This window comes from Mesoplodon mirus, assembly GCF_964341445.2.
Source record: "Mesoplodon mirus genome assembly, chromosome: 10".
NCBI lineage: Eukaryota > Metazoa > Chordata > Mammalia > Artiodactyla > Ziphiidae > Mesoplodon > Mesoplodon mirus.
The window spans coordinates 108,475,142-108,502,460 of record NC_138986.1 but is presented as its reverse complement, the minus strand read 5'-3'; the positions used below and the strand labels follow the sequence as shown (position 1 = coordinate 108,502,460).

General features: G+C 44.2%; 1 protein-coding gene across 1 annotated transcript in view; it reads right to left on the bottom strand.

The window, feature by feature from the left end:
* Positions 1-26,386, bottom strand: part of LOC309811228 (protein FAM170A-like) — a gene marked incomplete at both ends in the record, with an annotated part of 87,882 nt that extends 61,496 nt beyond the window's left edge. Inside the window, 3 exons of the mRNA XM_082633814.1 lie at positions 22,500-23,014; positions 23,827-23,967; positions 26,317-26,386. Coding sequence (XP_082489940.1) covers positions 22,500-23,014; positions 23,827-23,967; positions 26,317-26,386 — 726 coding nt within the window. The remainder of the gene's footprint in view (positions 1-22,499; positions 23,015-23,826; positions 23,968-26,316) is intronic.
* Between the last annotated feature and the right edge of the window lie 933 nt (positions 26,387-27,319).

Sequence of the window (27,319 nt, the reverse complement as noted above, 5' to 3'; positions counted from 1 at the left end):
GCTTTATTTAGCAAGTTACAGTTGACCCTTGAACAATATGGGTTTGAACTGGGCAGGTCCACTTATATGCAGGGTTTTTTTTTAATAGTAATTGCTACAGTACTACATGATCTGTGGTTGGTTGAACCCATGGTTGCAGAATTGCAGATACAGAGGAACCACGGATATGGAAGTCTGACCATAAGTTATTTATACAGATCTGTCTACCCATCCATCCATCCGTCCACCCATCTGTAGAGAGAGAGAGGGAGTGAGTGCACGTGCTAGGTATTTACAGAAGTAGATATGGAAGTGCGAGGATATACAAACACACACATGTGCATGTGATGTATATAAGCATGTATATCCACGTTTCTATTTCAGGGCTGGAGCAAGGAAAGTGTAGAATGATCCTGGAGAAAATTTACTGTGCCAGAAAGTAGGAAAGAGTGGTGGGACGTGTAAAAAGATCCAGCTTGAAGAGACTCACACTGGGTAAATCTGAGCAATTTGACCCTAAAATAAATAATTATCATACAGAATATGAATAAAAAAAGAGGAAGGGAGGGAAGGAAGGGCTCTCATAATAGAATGCCAAACCATAAATATATAGAAGGAATGACGTAATCTAAAAATCATTATTTACAACCATCATAGTAATGATAGGTTCTGGCAAGAGTAATCAATGAATTATAAAACTACTGGTTGAAAGTTTACAAGGAGCAGGATGCTACAAAACCCAAAATATCTCTCCACAAAGTATTGATCACAACAAGAAATACAGTAGGTATAAATTTGGTGAACACTACCTTAGCCAAGAGGTGAACATTATCAATAACAGAACAAACGAACGTTTTAGATCTCTGGGGTATGATATACTGAGAAGGACGCAACGTTGCTTCAGGATTATTTCTGACAGAAATAAACAACCCGATCTTATCACAAGGAAGCATCCACGTTGAGAGTCTCCTGTTTCACAGTTATGACCACAGGGAGCATAACTGGCCAAAGGTCCCAGCTGCTGCTCTTAAATCCATCACCACGTTTGCCTGGAGGCCGGCCTTGCCCCTGATTGCTCCTAGTCAGCACAGCAGGGATCCTAAGGCAGGCCATTTCTTGGAGACCAGGATTCCTCTGTCCAGTGACCTGTTTTCAAGGACTCTGACAGCCTTGAAGGATTTTACGTAGATGACAAGGCGGTCTCGGATGATTTACCAAATCTTTCTTCCAAATCTTCACTCAGGGTCAGACTTGCACTATGCGCTGATAGTTCTGCCAGCCTTCCAGAGCTCCCTGCCATTTTCTCTCCGATGTTTCCCCTAATGAAATATTTGTTCATTAAAGTCTTTCTCAGCACTTTGCCGTCTAGTTCTTGGAGGACCAGGACAAACCCCAAACCCTAGAAGCATCCCTTTTTGGCTCTTTCTAGTAACCTTCCTTTCCATATGGTAGCCACTAGTTTGTAATGGTGTAGATTCACTTAGCCTATTTTGTACTTGATATAAATGGAGTCATGTAATAGGTGCTATTTTGTGTTGGCTTCATTTGCTCCACAGTATATCCATGACATTTATCCATATTGATGGGAGTGGATACCGTTGATTCATTTTCATTGGTGGATATTATTGCAGTGTGTAAACATATCAAAATCTATTTATTAATCCCATTATTGGTGGGTATTGGGTACTTCCCCATTCTTGGCTATCACAGTTAGTGGTGATGTGAGCAATCTAGAATGTGCCTTGTGCACTTGTTTGAGGGATATTTCTATGGGTGGAACCAAAGGGTTATAGGGTATATGTTCAACTTTGGTAGATACAGTTGACCCTTGAAGAATGCATGGGCATGAGGGATGCATCTGAGTCTTTTATTCCATAGATGTTTTTAAAATCTCTCTCACTTTTGGCCCAAGAGTGCTGCGTTTGGGTTTACGGTGTTTCTTAACTTTGAAATAGTCCAATTTTTCAATTTTTTCTTTCACAGTTGGTGATTTTTTTGGTCTTAAGAAATTCTTCCTACTCCAAGGCAAAAAGGCTGTTATCTTACGTTTCTTTCCTAAAGCATCATTGTTTACTTTTCAAATTTAAGTCTGCAGATCTTCTGGAATTTATATTTTTATATCCTATGCAGTAATGATTAATATTTTTCCCATATGGATATCCAGCTGACTGAGAACCAAGAGTTGACCCTTGGACAACATGGGTTTAAACTACACAAGTGCACTTATACGAGGATTTTTTTTAATAGTAAATACTGCACTACTACACGATCCAAGGTTGGTTCAATCCTCAGATGCAGAATTGCCGATTATGGAGGAACCATGTACGTACAGAGGACTGGCTATAAGTTATACTTGGATTTTCAACTTAGCAGAGGGTTGGCACCCCTAACCCCCTTGAACCCTAGTTCAAGGATCAACTGTATTAGCAAGAGTTCTTTCCCCTCTCTGCTGCAGTGTTTTCTTTTCTTTCTTGTTTCTTTTGGCCGTGCTGCGTGGCTTGCAGGATCTCAGTTCCCTGACCAGGGATTGAACCAGGGTCACCACAGTGAAAGCGCCAAATCCTTACCACTAGACCACCAGGGAGCTCCCTGCAGTGTTTTCTTTTTACACGTTGTTATAATGTCTGTTTCAACATGGATTTTGATGTGTATTATCTTGTCTATCCTTGAGCAAACACCAGACTATCTTATATTGTAGATTTATAGTAAGATTTAATGTGACTCATATCTTTCTTTTCATTCTTCTTTCAGATTGTCCCAGCTCTTCTTTTATTTTTTATTTTTATGTTTTTTTAGATGTTGGGGGTAGGAGTTTCTTTACTTATTTTTGCTGTGTTGGGTCTTCGTTTCTGTGCGAGGGCTTTCTTTAGTTGTGGCAAGCGGGGGCCACTCTTCATCGTGGGGGCCACTCTTCATCGTGGTGCGTGGGCCTCACTATCACGGCTTCTTGTTGGGGAGCACAGGCTCCACACGCGCAGGCTCAGTACGTGGCTCACGGGCCTAGTTGCTCCGTGGCATGTGGGATCTTCCCAGACCAAGGCTCAAACCCGTGTCCCCTGCATTAGCAGGCAGATTCTCAACCACTGCGCCACCAGGGAAGCCCCCAGCTCTTCTTGTAGCTCTTTGCTTTCCCACATAATATTTGTAAACATCTCATCAATTTCCAAGGGAAAAAATGCTGATGTTTTTATTGGGGTTTGATTGAGCCTATAGATCATTTTGAGGATTACTGATATGTTTGTAATATTGAATCTTCAAGCCATGAATATCACTATTTTTAAGAATTTCTCTTGGAGAAAAATAAAAGTGGATCCCATGTAATAAAATGTACATAAATAGACTCCAAAATATTTAAAGGACCTACATGTGAAAGATAAGTCTAGAAAGTTAATTTTTAAAAGGTAGAAATATATTTTTTCACCTGAGGAGTTTCAGAAGCACAGACATTAAGAAATTATTGGTTGATTATCTTATAATTAAAGATTTCTATTCCATGAAGAACACAATAGAAAAATTTTAGAAACACGTGCCCAATTAGGAAAGGATACTTGTAATTGGTAAAACTGAAAAGGTATTAATAATCAGAATATGTAAGAGAAATGAGGAAGAAAAAGATAGCATCCACATTAGAAAATGGGGCAAAAGTTGTAAGTAGACACTTATAGATGAAGCTACCAAGCATTTGAAAAAAGATCAAACTTATTAGAAATCAGAGAAATTTAACTAAAACAAGATACTACTATACATTTAATACACTAGCAAAATGGTGATGAGTCGTCCAAATGAAGGTAAGTGGTTGCACAAAAACCTGACGTGCAACTCTTTGGTAATCTGGACTGGTGTAGCCGTTCAGGAAGTCAATCTGGCTATATTATTAAGGTATACATATTTGCTATGAAATAATTTCCCTCGGGTATGTACTCCAAAGAAATTCTCAGATACGTCTATAAACAAATGTAAGAAGATGTTTATTTTATTATCATTGGCATGGCAGTTGGAAGAGTACAGGTAAAATGTGGGTGCAGAAAATGGAACTCTATGAAACAAATTAGATAGATGGGTGAATGTTTTTTTTGTTTGTTTGTTTCTCTGCGGTACGTGGGCCTCTCACTGTTGTGGCCTCTCCCGCTGCGGAGCACAGGCTCCGGACGTGCAGGCTCAGCAGCCATGGCTCACGGGCCCAGCTGCTCCACAGCATGTGGGATTTTCCCAGACTGTGGCGTGAACCCGCGTCCCCTGCATCGGCAGGCAGACTCTCAACCACTGTGCCACCAGGGAAGCCTGGATGGGTGAATCTTAAAAATATACTCCTGAATGAAGGAAATAAACACCAGAATGAATTTTATGACACAATATTATTTATATGAATTGAAACTATACACAAGTGCACATTTTGCACAAGAACACACCCAAAAGAAAACACATCAAACAAATTAGAATGGTAGCTTACGGGGTAGAGAAGGGAGTGGAGGGTGCCATAGGGAACAGGAGGTGAATAAATAAAACTTAATCATGTTACCGTATTTCATCATGCTATATCCAAGATTTCACTTTACTTGTAGTGGAAAGAAATCCTGTGTGCTATGTTGGCTTAAGTCAGGAATAGTTCTTGGAGGATATTTTCCTGAAAGAATTTGGAACACATTTTTGAAAAAATCTTTGTTTATACTATGGATGATCTTTTTTTGTTTGTTTTGTTTGTTTCTTTAATTTCTGTTTTGTGGGTGTGTGTGGGATCTACTTTATTTTGTATTTCATTCATCTGATCTTATATTTTTCCATCTGCCTTCTTCAGTTTTATTATTCATTTATTAATTTCCTGAAATGGATGTTTTCTGAATCAATTTTCAACTTCCTTTCTACTTTGTTTTGTTTTGCTTTGTTTTTGTTTTCCTTGCTGTACGCGGGCCTCTCACTGTTGTGGCCTCTCCCGTTGCGGAGCACAGGCTCCGGACGCCCAGGCTCAGCGGCCATGGCTCACGGGCCCAGCCGCTCCGTGGTATGTGGGATCTTCCCGGACCAGGGCACGAGCCCGTGTCCCCTGCATCGGCAGGCGGACTCTCAACCACTGCGCCACCAGGGAAGCCCCCCTTTCTACTTTAATATATGCTTTTAAGGCTCAACATTTCCCTCTATGTATGTGTTCAAATCTCCAGATCCAATTGTGAATTTGAATGTTTCTCTTCATGGTTCTGTCAATGTTTGCTTTATAAAGTATCAGCTGAAGTTATTAGTTTCTGAGAATTTGAAACTTTTATGACTGTGAAGTGTCCCTCCGTATGTCAAGTAATGCTTTTTCCTTCCCCTTAAAGTTCACTTGGTCAAATAGCAATGTCACAGATTTGATAATTACAGAAATAACTTGAGACCTAGGATGTTGATGTCTGTCTCTAGAAAGGATTTTCCCTTGCTTCTGCACGGGTTGTAAGATGCTAACCAAACACGTTCACCTTTACACAATTTCAGGGAATGAGGTGTTTTGGCGTTTGGCTTCAGTCCCTGCCAAAGAAAGCCCAGTTTCCTTCTCCCCTTATTCCAATGGTGAAACTCTTTGGGGTTTACCAGGAAGCCTTCGTGGCTGGTAATGCTTTTATGTCGCTTAGCCTCTGGAAGACGTCCAAAATTCTACTGAGTTTGTACGCCTTTCAATGAACAGAATCTACACTCTTCTGAGGCCTACACAGTAGAACGGCAAGACGGCCTGAGACCTTCTCAGGGATTCCGGAAAGTGAAAACCAGAGTGAAAACATGTAGTCCAGAGCTCGTGCCGGTAGGCACCCCCGCAACCACCCTTGCATTCTGGGACATGTAGTCCAGAGCTCGTAAACTCGTGTAGTCCCATATACTGCAGCTACAGTAACGCCTCGCTGTAAAGGTTTACCCGCGGAATTCTGGGAAATGTGGTCCAGGAGTTCCGGGTTAGTCGCAGGCACTTCCGCCCCAGGAGGACACGCAGCAGCCATGTTTTGCCTGATGACGGTGTTTCAGGTCCGCTCTTCACGACCCATTCAAGCTTCCCCTTTGCAGACCTTTCATTTGGGGAGAAAGAGGAGGAGCGGCTAAAAGCGGAGGTTTGAGGGCCTGGAGTGGTGATGTACGTCCCGCGGGCGGAGCTTCTTTGCGTTTGGTAACGTACCCGGGATGGGGTGGGCTCAGGTCGTGCCTCCTGGGGTTTGAGGGTCTCCCCGGTTTTCTTCACCCCTAACCTGACCCCGTCCCCCACCTATGAGCTAGCCCTACCGCTTCATACGGCGTCACACTGGGTGAGTTGCTTAACTCCTCTGTGCCTCCGTTGCTGTTCGGTAAAAGGGGGGAAAAAGGAACGCCTTGTTAATATAGTGTTGTGAGAAGAAACGAGATAGCACAAGTAAAAGGTCTACAACTGCCTGATACATTGTTGGTATTAATACTACGCTAATTCGGGAGGCACCCATTTCGCAGCGGGATTCTGTGAGCCCAGGAAGCTGAATTGTCCTGGACTCCTGGCCTGTTTTGGGAGGAGAGGACTTGTAGCTGGTACGGGGGCGGAAGGGGGTGCGGTATGAATTAGTGGGGATGGAAACACAGCCCTGGTATTTCACAGTCTCCTTTCCTTCCCCAGCCCTGGCTTCTCACAAAGCACTGCACGGAGGAAGAGGCAACAGAGCCCCACGTGAGTAGGACTTGGCATTCTTCTCCTTAAGGTATTCCTATAAATTGTAGAACGTATGAGACATGGGTAACGATGATAACTGAGCCTTGGTCACTAATTTCCATTCTAAAAGCTTTATGCAAATGAACACTTTTCCATCAGGCGGTGGCTCTGTGAATTGGTACTGCTGTTTTCTCTACTTTAAGGCTGAGGAGCTGGGGGCAGGGAACACAACCCTGTTGGCCCATCCTCACCCAGATGGTAGGAGGCAGAGCTGGGGTTGGGACCCAGGCAGTTTGAGTCCAGCAGCTGAGTTTGCTAATCCCTTTGGTATATTCTCTTTGAGCATAGGGTACTGGCTAGAATCATATCATGAAAGGAGGTCGGGACTTAATTGTGGGGACCTTGAGAGCAAGGTTTAGGCTATTTTATGAGTTTTTAAGATAGTTTTCTCAACTGGGTCATTTATTTTATTTCAAATAATATGTATATCATAGAAGTAGCATAATCATTATGGAAAAATGCAGATATATACATACAGAAAAATTTTAATTATCTGTAACTTTAGGATGTAAAGATAACAGTTGTTAATGTTTTCGTGCCTTTTTGTCTGGTTACTCTTTGTGTATGTTTCTGTGTCGTGGAGGCTGTTTTTTGTGGGACTGATGTTACACTGCAGGGCTACTCAAATTGTGGTCCACAAACCAGCGGCCTTGGCATCACTTTGATAGAAAGGCCCAGGCTTGAGCCCCATTCGAGACCTTCTGATTTATAATTTCTGCGTAGGGGGTCCAGGAGGCTGCATTCCAACAAGATCCCGCAGTAATTCACATGCACGTGAAAATTCGAGAAGCTCAAGAGAGGGTCTTTTCTGGAAACTGAGGCCGAGGAAATCGACCCTGCTGGATGTCACAGATAAAACTGAGCTGGATTCACCAAAGGCCTACTTAGTCCAATGATTTTATTCCCCCACTAATTATTGTCAACTGTCAGGGCCCCTTTCAGAATCCTGAATTGAGCAGAAGACAGCTAGCAAGTGTAGAGTCAAAATGGAGGTCGTTAGAAGTTGTGACGATATCTCTCTCCCAAGCTTTGGGGAGTGGAATCATTGCCATCTTTTGTACTAGATCGAACCCGGGCCCCCTGCATTGGGAATGTGGAGTCTTATCCACTGCACCACCAGGGAAGTCTCCCATTTATTTCTTAAACTTTCCTATATTTATAATGATATAATTGCAATTCAGATTCCTGTCTTTTTTTCATTTGAATTAGGTATGGACTGTCAAACTATTTTTTACTGTTGTTGCAGAATCCTGGCTTTTATTAGTTCTCTTTACCTCTGTGCATAATTGTCAAAAGGGTACTTCCTGTTTAAAAAGAAACTTAACGTCTTTTTATACCTTTTGTAAAAAGTTGTCCATGTCAATTTAAATATTATTGTTGCAGTCACAAAATCTTTAGGAAGACAAGCAGAGATTTTCGGAAGTCTATAAAGACTCTCACATAACAGGGCAACAACGTAGGACCTCCACATGTCTGACAGTCTTCTGTTGGTAGAAATCACATCTCTAAGGATAATTTCTCACTAAAATATCATCTGCTTTACCGCAGTTGCTAAGAAATAAGAAACCCTGACAGTGGTGTTCTCAGAGCTTCCTACCTTATGACGATCTCACGAGGTGGATGCCCGTGTTCTCCCCTACTGGCAGAGGACAGAACTGAGGCGAAGAGATGTGAATAACTTGCCCAGGGTGACACTGCTCGTGAATGGCGTAGCCTGATCAGAGCCCATGCATATTGACTCCAAAACCTACTCTGACTTACATGGTCTCTGTTTACACCATACCCAGAATAAGAATGACCCCTGTGGAAGCTGCAGGCACACTGTGAGGGGGCCACTGTGTATGGATGGGCAGGTCATTCCTCACACAGCCACTGAGGGGGTTCACGGGGGCATCTGGTATCTGCGTGGGGCTCTGCTCATCAAGCATAATCAGCTGTAGCCACCCCGAGGACTGGGAGCCTTGGTAATTCACAATGAGCACCACGTGGGTTAGTGACTTCTTTTTCTTTAAACCAGTTTCCAGTTTGACTTCTTCTTTCCCTGTCTGTCTTGCTAGGACTCTGCACTGCCCCAGAAGGAGAGAGAAAATGAGCACATTCCAGGTGAATAGAGCTTGACTTTCTTGCTGTTAAAAACGCCATTTTTGTACTCAGGTTGGACACAGGTTTTCCTCCTTTTTTCTCTTTTTCTTTTTTTTTTTTTGATTGGAGTATAGTTGATTTACAATGTATTAATTTCAGGTGTACAGCAAAGTGATTCAGTTATACATATATATACATATATTTTCAGATTCTTTTCCCTTATAGGTTATTACAAAATATTGGGTATAGTTCCCTATGGGTTTTCTCTTTCAAGGAGAGTCTAAGCATATGAGGACCTGAGTGTGCCATGTGTGCTTTTTTTAAAAATTCCTGTTAAATTTAATTGGTTTCGGTTTTAATTTGTTTTATTTCATCATTTTTTTATTTTACGAGTAAAAGAAAAATTAAGGGAAATGAAGGACATCTTCCAATCTACCGCTTACCTGCTTACAAATTAGCTGCTTTTATATTTCTGTAATCTCTTCATCATATGTATTCATGGATGTGTATTTGTATTTATAACATAGATACAGTTTTAAATTGTTTTTTTCATTTAACACTAGCTAACATTCACTTTTAATTGTTTTATCATGTTCATGCAAACTTATGCACCTATTTTTTTTTTTTCTGGTATGCGGGCCTCTCACTGTTGTGGCCTATCCCGTTGCGGGGCACAGGCTCCGGACGCGCAGGCTCAGCGGCCGTGGCTCACGGGCCCAGCTGCTCCGCGGCATGTGGGATCTTCCCGGACCGGGGCACGAACCCGTGTCCCCTGCATCGGCAGGCGGACTCTCAACCACTGCGCCACCAGGGGAGCCCTGCACCTATTTTTTAAACTATTCTTTATTCACAGACATTTAGTTTAAAGACTTCTCCTGTTTTAGGAGCACTACAGTGACGGTGTTCCTGATTTAACCTGTTTCTCAAAATATCTGTTCTGAAGAATATTGCCCCTTTTTGCCCTTAACATAGTAGGTTTAGGTATTCAGAATTTAAGAGGTATGTTTTACATGTGGTGCCTTGGATGTTTTTTGGTAGAATATCCAAATACGGCAGAGCACAGCAGGATCAAACTGCTGCTTCACGCAGAAAAAATCATGTATTGTTAGAAGTTTTCTCACGACCAGAGTTAGATTCAGTCTTCCCCATGCTTGAGTCAGACCCTTTGTGTATTTTATTTACTGGTTTGTTTCTTTTTCCATCTTATATTTTTTTCTAATCAGAGTAATACATGACCTTAGTTGAAAAAGTCCAGTGGTACTTAAAGCACTTGTCACTGCATAGACAGCTCAGAACAACTGTATAAAGAGGTGCTTGGTTTCATCTTTGTTTTAAATATAAAGAATCGGGGTTGTGAAAAAAGGAGGAACCAACTCAGACTCACCCAGAAAACCAAGGGTCTGGAGTCAGAGTATTGCATTCAAGCGAAAGACAGGAACGGGGAAAGAGAGAGTTTTCATTCAGAGACCTGGCATGGCCTTTTGGTTAGTTTCCACATATAACACTCCTTCTCAGCTGGTTCCCACCTCAGTGAGAAAGCAGGTGCCATCAAATACTGCCAGGACTAAATTGGTAACTGTTTCTGGGGCACTTGGCAATAATAATTAAAGAGTGAAAGCTTTTTAGTTCAGGATCCAGTGGTTAGAATTCTAGGGAGTTTACTTATGAGTTGTCTGAGAGCCCCAGGTAAATACACAAAGCTTTCTCTTTCATAGCTGCACGTCCGGTGAGGCTGAGGAAAGTCAGTGTGTGGCATTGGCAGGATGGAAGGAGGTGGTGCTGGGAAGTCTGCACACCTCACAGGAGCCGGAGCAACTTCCCATCCTCCTCGTCTCCTCGGGGCTGCCCCTCTTCCACTGGCCACTGGGTATAAGATTGAGGTGGTGTTGTTTGTCGTAGGAGGCGGTGACCTTCAAGGACGTGGCCGTGGCCTTCACAGAGGAGGAGCTGGGGCTGCTGGACTCGGCCCAGAGGAAGCTGTACCAGGATGTGATGGTGGAAAACTTCCGGAACCTGGTCTCAGTGGGTGAGGACAGCCTTTCTCTGCGAGTGTCTTTGTGACCTTGGTGTTTCAAGGCTTTGGGCCTCTTGAGGTGGTTCCCTGAGTTTGGGGACCAGACTTTTGCAATTCCTGTGGGACACGAGAGGATGTCTCTGGTCTTTCCAAACAGTGTGTTTCAGGTCCTTTTCAATTATTTTGTAAAAGAACTGTAAATCGACAGTATCTTGCTGTACCTTGTGTATTCTTCTTCAGATTTCCCTCCCCGCCATTAGTGGATCATAAAGCCAATTTATTGAGCCCTACGTGTGATTTTTTAATGAAATAAAATAGTATAGAAAATATCAGAGTTTCTTAGGAAGAGTACAACACATTGCAGCAGAAACTCTGGGCGATGGCATGAGTGGTGTGAGAGCCAGTGGGAACAGATTTCATGAAAGGAGACATTGGTTAGATATAGGTCATTCAAGCTTCGTTTTAGTAATGTATACTTTTCTACCTGTGTATCTAGGTTGTGAAATAAATGCTGTTTCTTCAGTGGGTCGTGATACAAAGTTTGAAAAACACAGCTTTCAATACCTTGAATATGCAGTTGGAACTCAAATTTCTAGTAAACTTTCGCTCTAGCCCGTTCATGTGAACTTGTGACTTTGCATGTTCTCATTCTTCAAACGAGATACAAAACATATAGAAAGAGAAGAGAGGCTTTGGTTGATGAATTCAGCAACCCAGATAGAAATTTAGGTGAGAACCAAGCAGCCGTGAGTTCCTGTGGTTAGCTCTCTATCTGTTTTGCTTCTCACCAGCCCTGTGCTGTCCATCACCTGGTCCCAGTTGGAAATCTCTTTCCAGGATTATTGCATAGTCTTTGTACTGGTCACCTGTTGCCACCCTTCTCCTCCCACAGTTTGTTCTTTAGGTGGCAAAGTGATCTTTTGTAACTTTAAGTCAGGTTATGTTCTTGTTTCAAAATTCTCTTGTGGCTTCTTTTACTTAGAATAAAAACCACTTAAAGTGGCTTCTAGAGCTTTCTGTGGGCTGCTGTTCGTTCTCCACCACCTCCCTGAATACACCACCTCTCCTCCCTCTTACCCTATCTTTTCCAGACCTGCAAAGGATGCTTCTGCCACAGAGCCTTTTCCTGGTCCTTCTCTCTGCCTGGAATACTCTTTCACCTGTAATCTTTTAGGCCTCTACTTCTTTCAGTCAGTCACCTTAAAGATGAGGAGGTGGCTGTCCTCTGACCACCCTATGGAAAATACAGTCCTCTCTTTCTTACTCTCTCTGCCCTGCCTTGTTTTGTCTCTAAGCGTTTCACTCATGTACATTTTGTTCACCTGTTTCTCACCTCTCTGTCTTCCACTGGAGGGTAATCCAGGAGTGCAGGAGGAATTCGGGCTGTTATATGTTTATTGCTCACTAGCCTCAGTGCTTAGCATAGTCTTGGTACATGACAGGAACTCTTAAATATTTCTTGAATAAACGAATGAGTTAATGGATAGAGAAATTAGCCTTCCATGAAAATAGCTAGTAGGCGGTGAACAAATCCGAGTGAATAAGGGATATTGCTAAATGTTTTTTTGTCTTCAAATGAATTCCTAGCCTAATTCTAACTTCTCAGGTGCCCATGATGTGTGTATGTGTGTGTTTGCCTTTCTGTACAAGTTGGCCCTCATCAACTTGCACAAAAAATATGTATAGAACCTGTAATTATAACCAAACTGAGTAAAATGCTTTCCCTGTGACTTTCCTTGAGCTCTCAGTAGCAGAGCAAATTCATTTGGGGAGGAAATAGTGTTTGGAATGAGGATTCTTATGTCTACTTCTTAGGTAACCCTCCCATAGAAGGAAAGAAATTTCTATTTCCTTATCCCTTATACCAGGGGAGAACAGGTCTCAGAAAACAGCCAGCTGGTGAGTTAGCCTTTCCCTTAAAAGATTTGCCCCGCTGCGTCCCATTTGCCTCCTCCAAAGCCCACCTCACTAATAAGAAATCGATCTTTGTTAGCTCTACAAACATTTTGTGTGTGTGTGTGTGTGCATTTGTATGTACCTTGTAGAAGGCATTTTAGATAATGTCACCTTGAGTGCTTTGATCATTCTTTAATAGTTTCTAGTCTGTTTCTTCTCAATACTTATCACAGGCTATGGAATTTATTCCCAGCTCACTCATAAAGCCCATTCTTCACTTTGGAACTCATTCTTGTTAAAGACCAATGTATCTGTGTCCAAAAATTTTCCATGCTGTTTTTAAAGAGACAGCATTCTTCCCTAGCCTCTAAATTTTGACTCCTGCTTGGCAGGGGGAGTGGAGGAACATATTAGGCAGCACAAATGCCTGAGAAGGATCCAGTGCATAGGTCTTCATGCTTTTTTTTAACCCCACTGATTCTTAGACCCTTTTTAAAAATTAATTAATTGTTGGTTGCATTGGGTCTTCGTTGCTGCATATGGGCTTTTCTCTAGTTGTGGTGAGTGGGAGCAGCTCTTGGTTGTGGTGCGCAGGCTTCTCATTGCAGTGGCTTCTCTTGTTTCAGAGCACGGTCTCTAGGAACGTGGGCTTCAGTAGTTGTGGCACGTGGGCTCAGTAGTTGTGGCTCACGGGCTTAGTTGCTCTGCGGCATGTGGGATCTTCCCGGACCAGGGCTCGAACCTGTGTCCCCTGCACTGGCAGGCAGATTATTAACCACTGTGCCACCGGGGCAGTCCCGGTTTTTAGCCCCTTTCATATCCTCCTCAGCACTAACCCCCTTGGTGTGCTGCCGCCTCGGGTGCAGCCTTTCAACTTAAGCAAAACTGTACTTTCCAGTCCTTTTCCTGTATCTGATACCTGACTTGTAAAAGCTGTTTCGCTTCTCTGACTTGGTTCAAACTTAACCTGGGATTCAGAATTGTAGAGAATCCTAGAAATCAAACTGAGTTCACCTGTGCATGCATTTCTTGAGCCCTGACTAACTGCTAGGCACTGTTAAAGCTGTGAGCACAGCAAAATGCTTGTCTTTATTGATACTGTGTTATGGTAGGAATGACATGTAATTTTTGAAAGATGATTTAAATAGTATGTCAGAGTAGTCATTTGGTTTTAAATGGGTTTCATTAATGCTAAGTATTTGGGAGTTTAACAGACCATCTCTTGGTTTCTGTTAGTATATAAACCAGAGAACTTCATTTGTCGTGCGAAAGATAAGCTGAACCATCCTGAGGCTCATTAAAGTCTCACACTGTGTCTTAAGTGTAAAATCTTGAATCTTTGAACAAAGCTTTCACGTGTCCACATCTCTGAATTCTCTGTCCTTCTAGAAGAAAACAATCAAAGTGAGTTGAGGGCCGTTCAAGACAGAGGATCACGTGAAGAGCTTGCCTGCTGGCAAATCTGGCAACAAATTGCAAATGACTTAACCAGATGCCAAGACTCCATGATAAATAGTTGTCAGTTCCACAAACAAGGTGATTCCCCCTGCCAGATTGGGGCAGGACTCTATTCAAATTTCTGAAGGTGAGAACCGTATATGAAATGATAAAGCAGGTGATCCCAGTAGTACTGGAAATGCAAGGCTTGCAACTTTGAGAGCCCAGGATTCTTGGAGGAAAACTTCATTGGCTGAGTCACAGAATGATCAGAATAGACACCAGCAAATTTCCATGAAAAATAAACTGTGTCAGTGTAAAGAGGATGTTGACACCATCAGTTGGATTTCACACCACCTTGATGCTCATGGAGTACACAAGGGTCAAAAATCTTACGGCTACAGTGATTATAGAAAAGATAGCACGAGGGTTTCAACACTGGATCTGAATAGCATGATTCACACAGGACAAAAACCTTACCAGTGTAATGAACGTAAAGAAACCTTCACCGACCTCTCCACCTTTGATCTTCACCAGCAATTGCACTCAAAAGAGAAGTCTCATACGTGCAGTGAGTGTGGAAAAGGCTTCCGTTACAGCTCGGTTCTTCATATTCATCAGAGAGTTCACGCGGGAGGAAAACATAGTGAGTGTGATGAGTGTGGCAAGGAGTTCAGTCAGAGCTCACAGCTGCAGACTCCTCAGAAAGTCCACACTGTAGAGAAACCATTCAAATGTGGGGAATGTGGGAAAGGCTTCAGCCGTAGGTCAGCACTTAACTATTCATTGTAAAGTCCACACGGGAGAGAAACCTTATAATTGTGAGGAGTGTGGGAGGGCCTTCAGTCAGGCCTCTCACCTTCAGGACCATCAGAGAGTCCACACTGGGGAGAAACCATTCAAATGTGACACATGTGATAAGAGCTTCAGTCGGAATTCACACCTTCAGTCCCATCAGAGAGTCCATACGGGAGAGAAACCGTACAAATGTGAGGAGTGTGGGAAGGGTTTCATTTCTAGCTCAAATCTATGCATTCATCAGAGGGTCCACACAGGAGAAAAACCCTACAAATGTGAGGAATGTGGGAAAGGCTTTAGTCGGCCTTCAAGTCTTCAGGCCCATCAGGGAGTCCACACTGGAGAGAAATCATACATACGTAATGTGTGTGGTAAAGGCTTTACTCTGAGTTCAAACCTTCAGGCACATCAAAGAGTCCATACAGGAGAGAAACCATACACATGTAATGAGTGTGGGAAGAGCTTCAGGAGGAACTCCCATTATCAAGTTCATCTGGTTGTCCACACAGGGGAGAAGCCCTATAAATGTGAGGTATGTGGGAAGGGCTTCCGTCAGAGTTCATATCTTCAAATCCATCAGAAGGCCCACAGTGTAGAGAAACCTTACAAGTGTGAGGAGTGTGGGCAGGGCTTCAATCAGAGTTCACGACTTCAGATCCACCAGCTGATCCATACCGGTGAGAAACCATACAAATGTGAAGAGTGTGGGAAGGGATTCAGTCGTAGAGCAGATCTTAAAATTCATTGCAGAATCCACACCGGAGAGAAACCGTATAATTGTGAGGAGTGTGGGAAAGTCTTCAGGCAGGCCTCAAATCTTCTGGCCCATGAGAGAGTCCACAGCAGAGAAAAACCATTCAAATGTGAAGAGTGTGGGAAGAGCTTTGGTCGGAGTTCACACCTTCAAGCCCATCAAAAAGTCCACACTGGAGAAAAGCCATACAAATGTGAGGAGTGTGGGAAGGGCTTCAAGTGGAGCCTGAACCTCGACATGCATCAGAGGGTCCACACAGGAGAGAAACCATATAAGTGTGGGGAGTGTGGGAAGCACTTCATTCAGGCCTCAAGTCTTCAGCTTCATCAAAGCGTCCACACTGGAGAGAAGCCGTACAGATGTGACAGATGCAGTAAGGTCTTCAGTCGGCCTTCACAGCTACAGTCTCATCAAAGAGTGCACACAGGGGAGAAGCCTTACAAGTGTGAGACCTGTGGTAAGAGCTTCAGTTGGCGCTCCAGTCTAACAGTTCATCACAGAATCCATGCTGCTGATAAATCCTATAAAAGTGAGAGGAGTGGTAAGACCATCAGAGAGCCCACACACGAGAAAAGTTCCATAAAATGAGTAAAACAAAAACAAAAACAACTCAGGTGTCATGTGAATTCTTCCAGTCATCAAGTTCAAAAGAAAAAAAAAATCATTTGTTTCATTAAAGTCGGTGTTTCAGTCATAGCTCAACATGTCCCAGTAGTCAGGAGGCCACACGGCAGAGAACTCTGGTAAATGGTGTAGTAAGTTGGAACTTTGACCTCTATTAAATATTAGGGGAGAAGCCTTAGTGTGAGTTTTAGCAGGCCTTGTACAAAAGTATGATGAACATGCCAAAATGTATGCCCATTACAACGTAAATTCCACGAATGCAGCGACGTTTGTTCTGAATCTACAGTCTGAACATTGTCAGCTACTTTGTAGGTGCTCGATATTTGTTCAGTTAATGAATGAGGAAAAACTTTTTGAAAATTATGTTGCAATCCCCTCCAAAATTTCATAAAAATTTGTATTCAGAGCAGTTAACCTAAATCTGGCCTTAAAAGTAATTCAGGGAGACAAAAATTTGAAGTGTTAGAAAACCACTCAGTATTGCAATTTGTAATATTAATGTGGCATCGTCCTGTTATGATGAGCTCCATTTGTCTCCCCCCAGCCTCGCTTCAAGTTGGATCTTATCTTGGACTTTGTCTATCTAATATTCTGTGAATCTTATACAGTACAAATTTAGTTATCTTTTGTGACAGTATAGACTTACTGAAAATGGATTGTTCATCTTGCAATACAGAAAGCATACTGTTGACCCTTTTTTCAGGAATGTCAAGGCAGAGGTTTAAGTGTCAGAAAGAGTTACTAATGACAGTGACAGAGGACAAACATTTCTTAGTAAATGAACTGATCGTTGGTTTCTTATTCACCACATTTCCGTCTAGGTTTTGATGTGATTGTCTCCCAAGGGTTTTAGCATTACTTTCATCAAGACTTCTTAAGTAGAGAAAAGAGGCTGTTTGAAGTAGATTACTTTTGTCAAGTTCTCTATCTCCTTACTCCTCTCTGGCCTGAGATAAAAAGAAAAAAATTATTTGTTGAAATCTGGTAATTTCATCAAACATATTTATTCAATGACTGACTTGCACACTTTTTCCTAGCGGTGGATTGAAAAATTGATTTTCAAAGTGAAGTTGCTGAGTACATATCAAAACAGAACGTGCGTCCCTTTGATATAGAAATCACAGAATAGGACCTTATAATTAGGAAATTCAAATAGAAAAGGTGAGTAGCATGTCAATGTTACTAAATTTTGTAAAAGTGAAATATTCAATAGGAATGTCTTTATATTTTAAGATAGTTATGTAATAACAGGTCTGTTAAAATGATGGCTTAAACTTAATGACAGAAGCATGTAACAGTTTAATGTATTTTAGGTAGGTACATCACATACCTTAATCAAACATGTATGTGTGTGTGTTAATGCATCCTATCATCTGTAAAGGGATATTCACCCTTATGTAAACAGTGGCAAGGTTTTCAGGGATTTTTTCCACATGTAACTTCCATATTTTAAATTTTTCATTGAGCATCAATTTTCCAGTAAAATACTGTTACTTTTATAGTAACATAGGTAGTAAAATAATGTAAAATATAATATTAAAAATTACTAAGAACATATTAATCCCTCACAGTAAGAAATCCTATCATCATGAGGTCTACATATATATGGCCAAAATTAAGGAATAGACCTCTAGAAATCAGTTATAAAAAGAAAAAATGTATATGGTTATTCAAAGATACAGAATAGTAGTCAGTGTAACGGTCTATTTATAATTAATGCATTTGAAGTTTAGGATAAATCCATGCAGCCCAGAATATTCTGTTTTAATTCCAACAGTAGAAATTTACACATCCTAGTTCTCCTCATCAGGCTTCCTTACTGGGTGAATGGATGGATAGCTCGGGGTACCGGCTTGTCCTTTCAAGTGCTTGGTCTGACTGGAGAAGTAGCTGGGTCGTTCCAGACACTATGACACAGAGAACCATTAGCTGTGGGGAAAAAGGAACTTACCCCCCAAAAAACTTTTTAAAATTGTTTACAAAGTAACAGTGATTGGGCAAATCCTGAAGATAGAGAGTGGAAATAGGTAAGTTTTAGAGGTAAAATTTATCAACGATTCCCTAAGGAAAAATGTGCATAGGGAAGAAACCTAGAATGATGGGAACAAGTTGCTAAGGAGGAGGTTTGCATACCATTTCCTACTTCTTAGTCATTTCACTGATGTTTAACACTTACTTGGTTAAAGGGCTTTACTCAGCAAAAGATGTATTTAATGTGAGAGGCAGGTTTCCAAGATTGGTTTCCTAGACCACACCTTCACATGTGTATGTAAAGTCCATGCTACCTCAAATTGCATTGCATTAGATGTCAGAAATCCTAGGGCTTTCTTGTTTGGTTTGGTTTGGTAGCTATCAAACCACCAACTCTCAAGGTAATTTGTAGTTTAGTGAGTTAAGTCAAGGGCTGGAAAACTACCTCCTGTGAGCCCAACCTGGCTCATTGCCTTTAAAGCTTTATTGGAACATAAAAGCTCTTTATTGGCCCATCCATTTATTTACCATCTTTGAGTGTTTCCCATTGTGCTGACAGTGTTCAGTGGTTGTGACGAGCACTGATGGCCCACAAAACCTAAAATATTTACTTTCTGGCCCTTGAGAGAAAAAGTCTGTTGATCCCCTGTGGTAAGCCCAAAAGGTTTGTCTCTGTAAGTGAAAGACCACAAGTAGAGCAGAACTTAGACTTGGTTCAGTGAGGATTCCAGAGAGGTTTCCTTTTTGATTCTCATATCTGCCCTTCTGGTTGACCTTGTTCTTTAGTTTGGTTCAAAGACAGTGGTAGCAACTAGGGACTACCTGTTTCTTTCTTCACATTCAGTGAAAGAGCTGCTCTTCCATTCTTAGTGTTGAGTAGTTCACAACTCACTCCCAGTGCATGGCTTCCTCTAACCTTGACTCCCACCTATGCTAAAGACTAAATCTTTAGCTTTGTATCCAGTTCCATTGGCCTTTGTAGGGCCTTCAGTTTCAACTCCCAGTTGATAGCTTGAGCTCGAAATCTGTTTTTACCGTTGGGGATTTTCTGTCTTAGCTTTGAGCTTGGCTACATAGCAACACTTTGGGTGACTTGTTATAATCAGCATTTCTATCTTTCTTTCCTTCCTTTTTATTTATTTATTTTTTTAAGGGGATCCAAAGTCAAATTCAGTCAGTGGCTGAATGACAACACATTGATTCACAACCTTGTAGATTCTCTTATGTCCTAGGGCATCAGTGGGAAGGAGTAGAATCCTAGAAATTTGAGGTGGAAATACATGGGCAGATTCCAACAAAGCTGAGGCCTGTGACCTCTGACCTGTGACCTCTTAGTTGAGCCTGCTGTGCTATTAGAAGGAAGTCTGCCTCTACTCTGAGATAGTTTCCTTGCAGGGGTCTGTGGATCCTCAAGACTTGCCTCCACTACCTCTCGTTTTTCCAGACCTAGTAATCAGACTAGAGTCCTTGAAATGGGGACGGGAGCAGGGAAGGGGTGGGTACCCACCGGGTATAAAGGATGACCATGAGGAGACACTCTCTGCTAAAATAAGGAATTGTATAATTTATATCAATAGAAACCTGAGAAATAATGTGTGTGGATTTTGTAGGTATTGAAGCAGGTGGGAGTAATGTAATATTGGGTTAGGCTGGATTTGTTGATACGAGTGCATTCAACACCCATTCCAGACTCAGCGTGTTAGCTTGGCTACCTGGGAATGCCTTCAACAGTTTGCTCAAATGACTGAAACCTGTACCCAAAGTTAGCGTATGCTAAAGTCAAAATGCCAGGACTTTCTAAGTATGTTGTAGCAAAATTTCTTGACGTTGGCATGACTGACATTTTGAACTGGATAGCTCTTTGTTGTTGGGAGCTGTCCTGTGCAATGTAAGATGGGCCAGTGGCACATACTCTTCCCTGCCACCCTAGTTGTAACAATAAAAAGTGCCTTGAGGGCTTCCCTGGTGGCGCAGTGATGGAGAGTCCGCCTGCCGATGCAGGGGACACGGGTTTGTGCCCCGGTCCGGGAAGATCCCACATGCCGCGGGGCAGCTGGGCCCGTGAGCCATGGCCGCTGAGCCTGCGCGTCCGGAGCCTGTGCTCCGCAATGGGAGAGACCACAACAGTGAGAGGCCCGCGTACCAAAAAAAAAAAAAAGTGCCTTGATACATCCGTGTGCACCAGCCATGTGGGGCTCATTCATAACACAGCTCCTTAAAGAAAAAAGTCTCAAGGGGCATCCCTGGTGGCGCAGTGGTTGAGAGTCCGCCTGCCGATGCAGGGGACATGGGTCCGTGCCAGGGCCCGGGAAGATCCCACATGCCGTGGAGCAGCTAGGCCCGTGAGCCACGGCCACTGAGCCTGTGCATCCGGAGCTTGTGCTCCACAACAGGAGAGGCCACAACAGTGAGAGGCCCGCGTACCACAAAAAAAAAAAAAAAATGTCTCAAGACACTGCCACATATTTCCTGGGAGGGGGGACCAAAAGTGTCCCCAGCTGAGAACCACCACTGTAGAAGGTTTACAAAGGCATAGGAATGCCAGACCACTGGAGTGGATTTATCACATAAGATCTGCTCACCCAAACCCCCTATGTGCCCTGGGAGGGCTCAGAGGACACTTCCTTTGCCAGAGGTTTAAGAAACGTATTTGTGAGGGGAGCATTAGCAGTCTTGGAATGCTCTGTAGCTGCTCTTCTCTGCAGGCCAGGAATGAGAGGGAAACTATGTCATCATAATGGGCTCCCTAAATTCAGTGAGGCTAATGGGATCGTGGGGCATCATGGGTCAATTGGAAACACTTCATTGGCAGAGATAAAGTGAGCGTGTTTTTCACAATGAACAGCAAAATGAAAGGGCTCATTAGAATGCTTTGATACACAGAGATTTTTTATATTTGCTCATGTGCTATCTCTAGGGCTGAAATAAATGGGAAGTCTACTAATACCCTACTTGATTTGAATCAGGAGAAAAGCTCTAGGTCTGATGAACATGTCTGACCGGAATCAACATGGGAGTTGTGCTCCCTCAGCCAATTCGATAACATGAGTCAGTTCCCATTTCCAGAGCATCTTGAATGAAGGGCAGACCGTGTCCCCTTGAGGGAGGATATACCCTGGTTTACTACCAACTATCCCGAGGGTGCTTTCTTCTCCCTGGAAGGGATAAAACAACTGAGGTAGAACAGGAAGAGACAAGAAGCACTCCAAGCTCTGCTGGTCAGGGTTACCCTCCAGTGTTGCCTTAATGCTCAGAGCCACACACACCACAGTGAGCTTGGCTCCAGATCAACTACCACGCAACGAAGGTTCTGGAACACTTCCATATCTCGGGGAACCTCATTTCCACGTGACTCTCTTTCATATTCCCCTTTGTCACAGAAGGCTAGGTCCAGTGGTCCGGGTGAGATCTCAGCTCAGGCCCAAGGCTCTCAGATCTCAAAGTTCTGGTCCTGCAAGGGCCCCTGTCCTCTCTTCAGACCACTCCTGGCTCTCTCTCCCGACAAGGAGCTGCTGGTGGTAGGTCCTCTAAGAGTTGAGTTCCATCGTGCAGACCCTGAGAAAACTCCTAGGAAAAGGCTCCACCTTCTTGTTTACGTCAACAGAGCTCAATTCCTTTGGAAGTGCTGGGTGTGTCCCAAGTTGATGCAACTTCAGAGCCATTAGGTCAACCAGCACATGTGTGCAGCTCCTTCCCTTAGACTCCTCTGGGCCCTCGTGACATAGGCTCAGAAGACTGCCAGCCTCAAGCCTTACCTCTTCCAAGACCACACCGTCTCCAGGATCTTCTGTCCCATGAATCTCAGTTGCTATGTTGAAATCAAAAGAGAGGAAAGAGGCCTTCCCTGGTGGCGCAGTGGTTGCGAGTCCGCCTGCCGATGCAGGGGACGCGGGTTCGTGCCCCGGTCTGGGAGGATCCCACATGCCGCGGAGCGGCTGGGCCCGTGAGCCATGGCCGCTGAGCCTGCGCATCCGGAGCCTGTGCTCCGCAACGGGAGAGGCCACAGCAGTGAGAAGCCCGCGTACCGCAAAAAAACAAAAAAAAAAAAAAAAAAAAAGAGGAAAGAGCCGGCCTATGGGGTCTCTTTGGGCTGGGGCCTTCTTGCTTCTCTTCCTCCTCCTCCTCGTCCTCCTCGTCCTCCTTGTCCTCCTCCTCGGGGTGATTTCGGATTCCACATTGCCCATCCACTGGGCCATGTTGAGATGAAAGATACGGCAGCTGAAGCCCTCCAGGACGCCGCCCTTCACGTGCTGCTGGAGGACCTCCAAGGTGGGGAAGACCCGGCAGCAGGCCATGCACCTGAAGCCGGTCTCCATGGTCACCATCCAGTCCGGTGTCTTGGCCCTGGGTGTCTCCTCGACGGCAGGTGACCCTGATGGGCTGCCTGGCTCTGCCGTTTCCTCATACTCTTTCTCCTCCCCAGTGGGCTCACTGTCAGACAGGAGGTTTTCGGTGGACACATCAGAGGGGTAAGTGCCTACTGTGCACGCATCCTCAGGAAGGGTCACTTCTATCCTCAGCTGCTTTTCAGGCAACTCCAAGGGTTTGTTTGTCTTCCAGGAGACAGCTACACCCTTGTTCACTTGTACCTGCATGTAGGATATTTTCATGCCCCTTTCCTCTTTGTCTGTGTGCAGATCGTTCTTACAGGGTGAAGAGAGTGAGGAGGAGACACAGTGTGATGGGGGAGCGGTCTCCCCTTTTTCCTGAACCTGGGCTAGGGGTGCGGTAGGCTGGGCAGTGTCTCGATGTGATCTCCGGATTCCTGAAAAAGGAAATTAAAAACATAATAACATGCATGGGCCATGCCAGAAGCTGAGGGAGAAGGTGTGGTAGACGAGAGTGGGACATTTGCATGACGTAGCTATGTCGTGAGCTTGGTGTCTGTTGGCCGTTGTAGGCAGTGGTGTATCTGGTGTCATCTGTGGGCTTTTTTCTGCGTGTTGGGGGATACTGGAGCGGTGTCTGTACACACGGGTGTGGAGTACAGTGGTGAGGACTGTGGTATGTGAGGGATGCGGATGGATGCGTGTATGACGAGGAGTGTGAGTTTGGGAATATCGGTGGTGCATTCCTTGTGGAATGGGGCGATGGTGCAGGAGGAGAGTACTGTGGATCACGTGCTTGGGGTTCATGTGTGCACTGAGAAGGGCTGTGCCTGGAGGGCGCATGTGTGTGTGAGCTGTGTGGACCTGAGCTGGATGGTGCTGCTCTCAGGCTGCAGGACTCTGATGCAGAACTCTGTCCTTCTCTGGAAGCAAAGGCAAAGAGAAACCCTACATTTTCCTCTGAAGATGCTTAATCTGGTCCCTCTTCCCTCCACCTCAAGTCCAGACCTTTCCGGCCCCTGCTCCTTGACTTCCCCACCATGGTAGTACCAGGATTCACACCCGCCCCCCACCACTGACTCAGCTGGGATCCACGCCCTCATAACAGCTCAGCCATCCTGCCCAGGCTCCTCCACAGAGCCCTCATCACCTCTGATGACCCTGGGATTCCTCTCAGCCTCCCTGGGATCTGTGTGCCTCCTGCCTCACAGCCAAGCACCCCCTCACCTGAGGAGCCCCGCGCCCTTACCGGCATAGATGAGCTTGCACGGAGAAGAAGCACAGGAGAAGTGTTTAGGTGGAGAGGAGACCTCCCCTGCCCCTTGGCTGCAGCCTTGGGCCACCACAGTGGATCCAAGCCGAGGGGGATCCTCTTGTGACTTCGAGAGTCCTGAGGGAGGAATGAAAGGCTCAGGGTGGGTTCATCAGTCCTCTGTCCACAAATATTTACTGAGTGTGTGACACGTGTCAGGTGCAGTGAATACACACAGTTGAGAGTGTGGTTCCCAGTGGATCCTCCAGGATTTAATTCCAATCAATACTTATTCTCTCACTGTCTAGTTGGTAATGTAGGCCTCGGTGGTGACTGTGAGTGTGTGGGAAGAGTGAGTGATGTGTATCAGTTAAGTCTGTGGTAAGTGTGGGGTTGGCATGGGGAGCACAGTGCAGACGTGTCTATCTGTGTCTGTGGCCTTTGTGTGCATGGTTTCTGTTCACAAGTCAGGAATTCTGGGACATGTAACTTTTCCTCATTACATGGTGTGGCTTGTATTTATGGTGCGTGTTCATTCATTCATTCACCAAGATTCATTAAGCAGCTACTCCTGTGTATCCGGCACTCTTCCATTGTTGTAGTCTTTGGTAACGCTGCACATTCTAGTAGGGGAAGACACACACTAAACAAAACTACAATAAATATATAATACATCAGCTGGTGGTAAGTATATAAGGGTTGCCAGACTTAGCGAACAAGAATACAAGGCACCCAGTTAAATTTCAGTTTCAGATAAACCCAGAATAATATTTTAGTGTAAGTATTCCGATGCAGTATTTGGCCTGACTTAGTTTTAGTGTACGTATGGCCCATACAATATGTGGGACATACGGATACTGAAAAATTACTTGTTGTTTATCTGGAATTCAAATTGAACTGGATAGCCCATATTTTCTCTGGCAATCCTGACATGGGTTACTGAGACTGTGGTTTATTGTGGTTTGTACAAAGCGGGTCTGGCATTACTCAAGAATGTGTTATAAGTGTGGTGTGTATGACACGTGACTGGTTCTTATAGAGGTATTTAGAGATGGCTGAAGTTAGCTGTGTTGTGCAAGAGTTGAGGAGATACATGTATATTTAGTGTGTGTGTGTGTGTGTGTGTGTGCTATATATATAGTGTGTGTGTCTATATACATATCTCATCTCCAGCGTTTGAGTTGGAGGAGAGGATTGTGATACAGGTGGGTTGTATGAGAACGTAGTATAGGAGGGATGCGTGTATATACCTCCATGTGCTGTGTGTGGTTTACTAAGGAAGTTATATGTGGGGTGTGTGATATTTTTGCTGTATCAGAGTGTACATGGGTGTATGAGTTACTGTCTCATAAAACACCCCTAACAAGAATTCTGTATACACTCTTACGTACACCGAGTGTCAGCCAGGTCCAGGCAGGGTGACAAGAACTTTACCACGCAGACTTTATATCTGGTAAGCACTCTAACCCCATTCATCTCGCTCTTCTCTGCACTACCACACACACACACACACACACACACACACACACACTCACACACCCACACACACACAGGAACATAGAGCAAAATATTCTGAATGGTCAGGGGCAGTCATTGCCTTCCCCAGCCTGTCCCAGCCACTGCCTGGAAATCTGCCTGCTGTCTACAGCTCCATTCCCACGGCCCATCCTACAATCTCCAGGGCCCTGGGCCTGGTAGGAGCTACTGGGCTCTAATCTGGGGCAGAGGCCTCTAGCTGGAGCTCTGGGGTGACCACCCCTCTCCCAGGGCAGGCTACTCGCCTACATTTAATGCACGCAGGCACCACGTGGCCCGTGGCTCTCAGAGCTCCCCGCAGGACCCTGAGGACATTTCTCACCCCCGATCACGCGGTCTCAGTCTCTGGAAAACCCTTCCCTTCCCTTGATCTCCTTTGGGAAATTCTTCCTGTTGAAGGAATAAATCCTCCTTGCTTTCAATATGACACCATCCCTAGACAAACAATCTTCTTTCAAAGTACATTCCACTTGTCAAGATATTTTTCAACAGGGCCTTCAACTCATGGGGCTTCTCTTTCCACTTTGGTAAAAGAGGCCAAGCAACTCATGGGTCTCTCTCAGCATCCTTGCATCCTTCACATCCCCCACCTCATGACCCCAGGGAAAGATCCAAGAGAATAAGAGAGAAATCGGGGACTGAGAAAAGCTGCACCTCTAGGTCTGTGCAAGCAGGATGCAGCCTGCTGTGAGTCCGACAAAGCTCCAGGCCCGGCTGCCCCAGGAGAGAGTCCTCAGACCAGCGGAGCTGACCTCCCATCTCCCAGGGGGCATCTGGCCTTTCTGTGCCGTCTCACACCACAGGGACCCTCCGGATAGATATGGCAGCATCAGTGAGACAAGGTCTCTCGCTCCCTGCTTCACAGGTGACAAGTTCTCAGTCCCCCGCTTCCTAGAGAAGCTTCAGTTTGGCAGAAACCCATGTGCCCCAGACAAGTTGCCCACCACATACCTCCTCCGTTCTCGGCAGTTTCCTGGGACTCTTCATTTTCCAGATGTTTCCTCTTTTGTCGCCGTTCCATCGTACCAACTAGAAGTCTCCCTTAGAAGATGCCTCAAGAGATGTCCAACTCCTCTTCCCTACAGGTTGGCCCTTCTTGGCTCTTGGGCAATCCGTTGAAATGATTCTATACAAATAAAAATGGTCAAGTCTCCTAAATGGCTGAAAAACTTGTACCACTTAGTGAACCAGCAGTACTGCCTAGTGCTCACCAGGGCTGTTATGTTTGCAAGGTTGCCAGGCACACAGTGGAATTCTGTGACCTCAGTGATGACATCAGAGCATTCGGTGGACCTAGGTTGAGCACAGTGTCTGCAGTAGCACAGGCCCCATTTTCAAGAACAATTCCTTTTTCCCAGCCGAAGCTTTCCCGTGAAAGGGAAAGGTTCATACCATATCTATTATAAATTGTATCATACCATGTCTATTATAAAATTCACATTTTGATTGGAGATCTTTTAAAGTCTTTTCTAGAGAGATTTAATATGAATATTTTAAATGGTCTCCAGTTTCCCTGTGGATTATTGACATTTTAAACTCTGCACTTCAATTTTCCCTCAATACGTGTAATTTTGTCACGGCTCTTTCTGTACTTAAAGATGAGGAACTATATAATTGATTTCTTCATTTTTTCCCCATCTCTTTCCAAGGTACTGCATTTGATTGTGTCTTGCGACTGAGTGAAAAATGCTAGTCCTTGAGTCAGGACTTTGGGCCCTTTAGCAAGTAACTCAACCTATCTGGGCTTCAGCTTCTGTATGTGCGATCAAGAGGCTTGGACTAGCTGACTTTTCAAATGCTGTGTTTCTTTGATTCACTCTCACTTACTGATCTGCTCCTTAAGAAGAGGGTCTGTTCTCATAAAGTAACAACAGTCTTTTCCTAACCTTGGGTTGGGCGGAGTTTATCTGTTCGTACTCAGTTTGTTAGTTATATTGCCTTCTACGTATGCTTA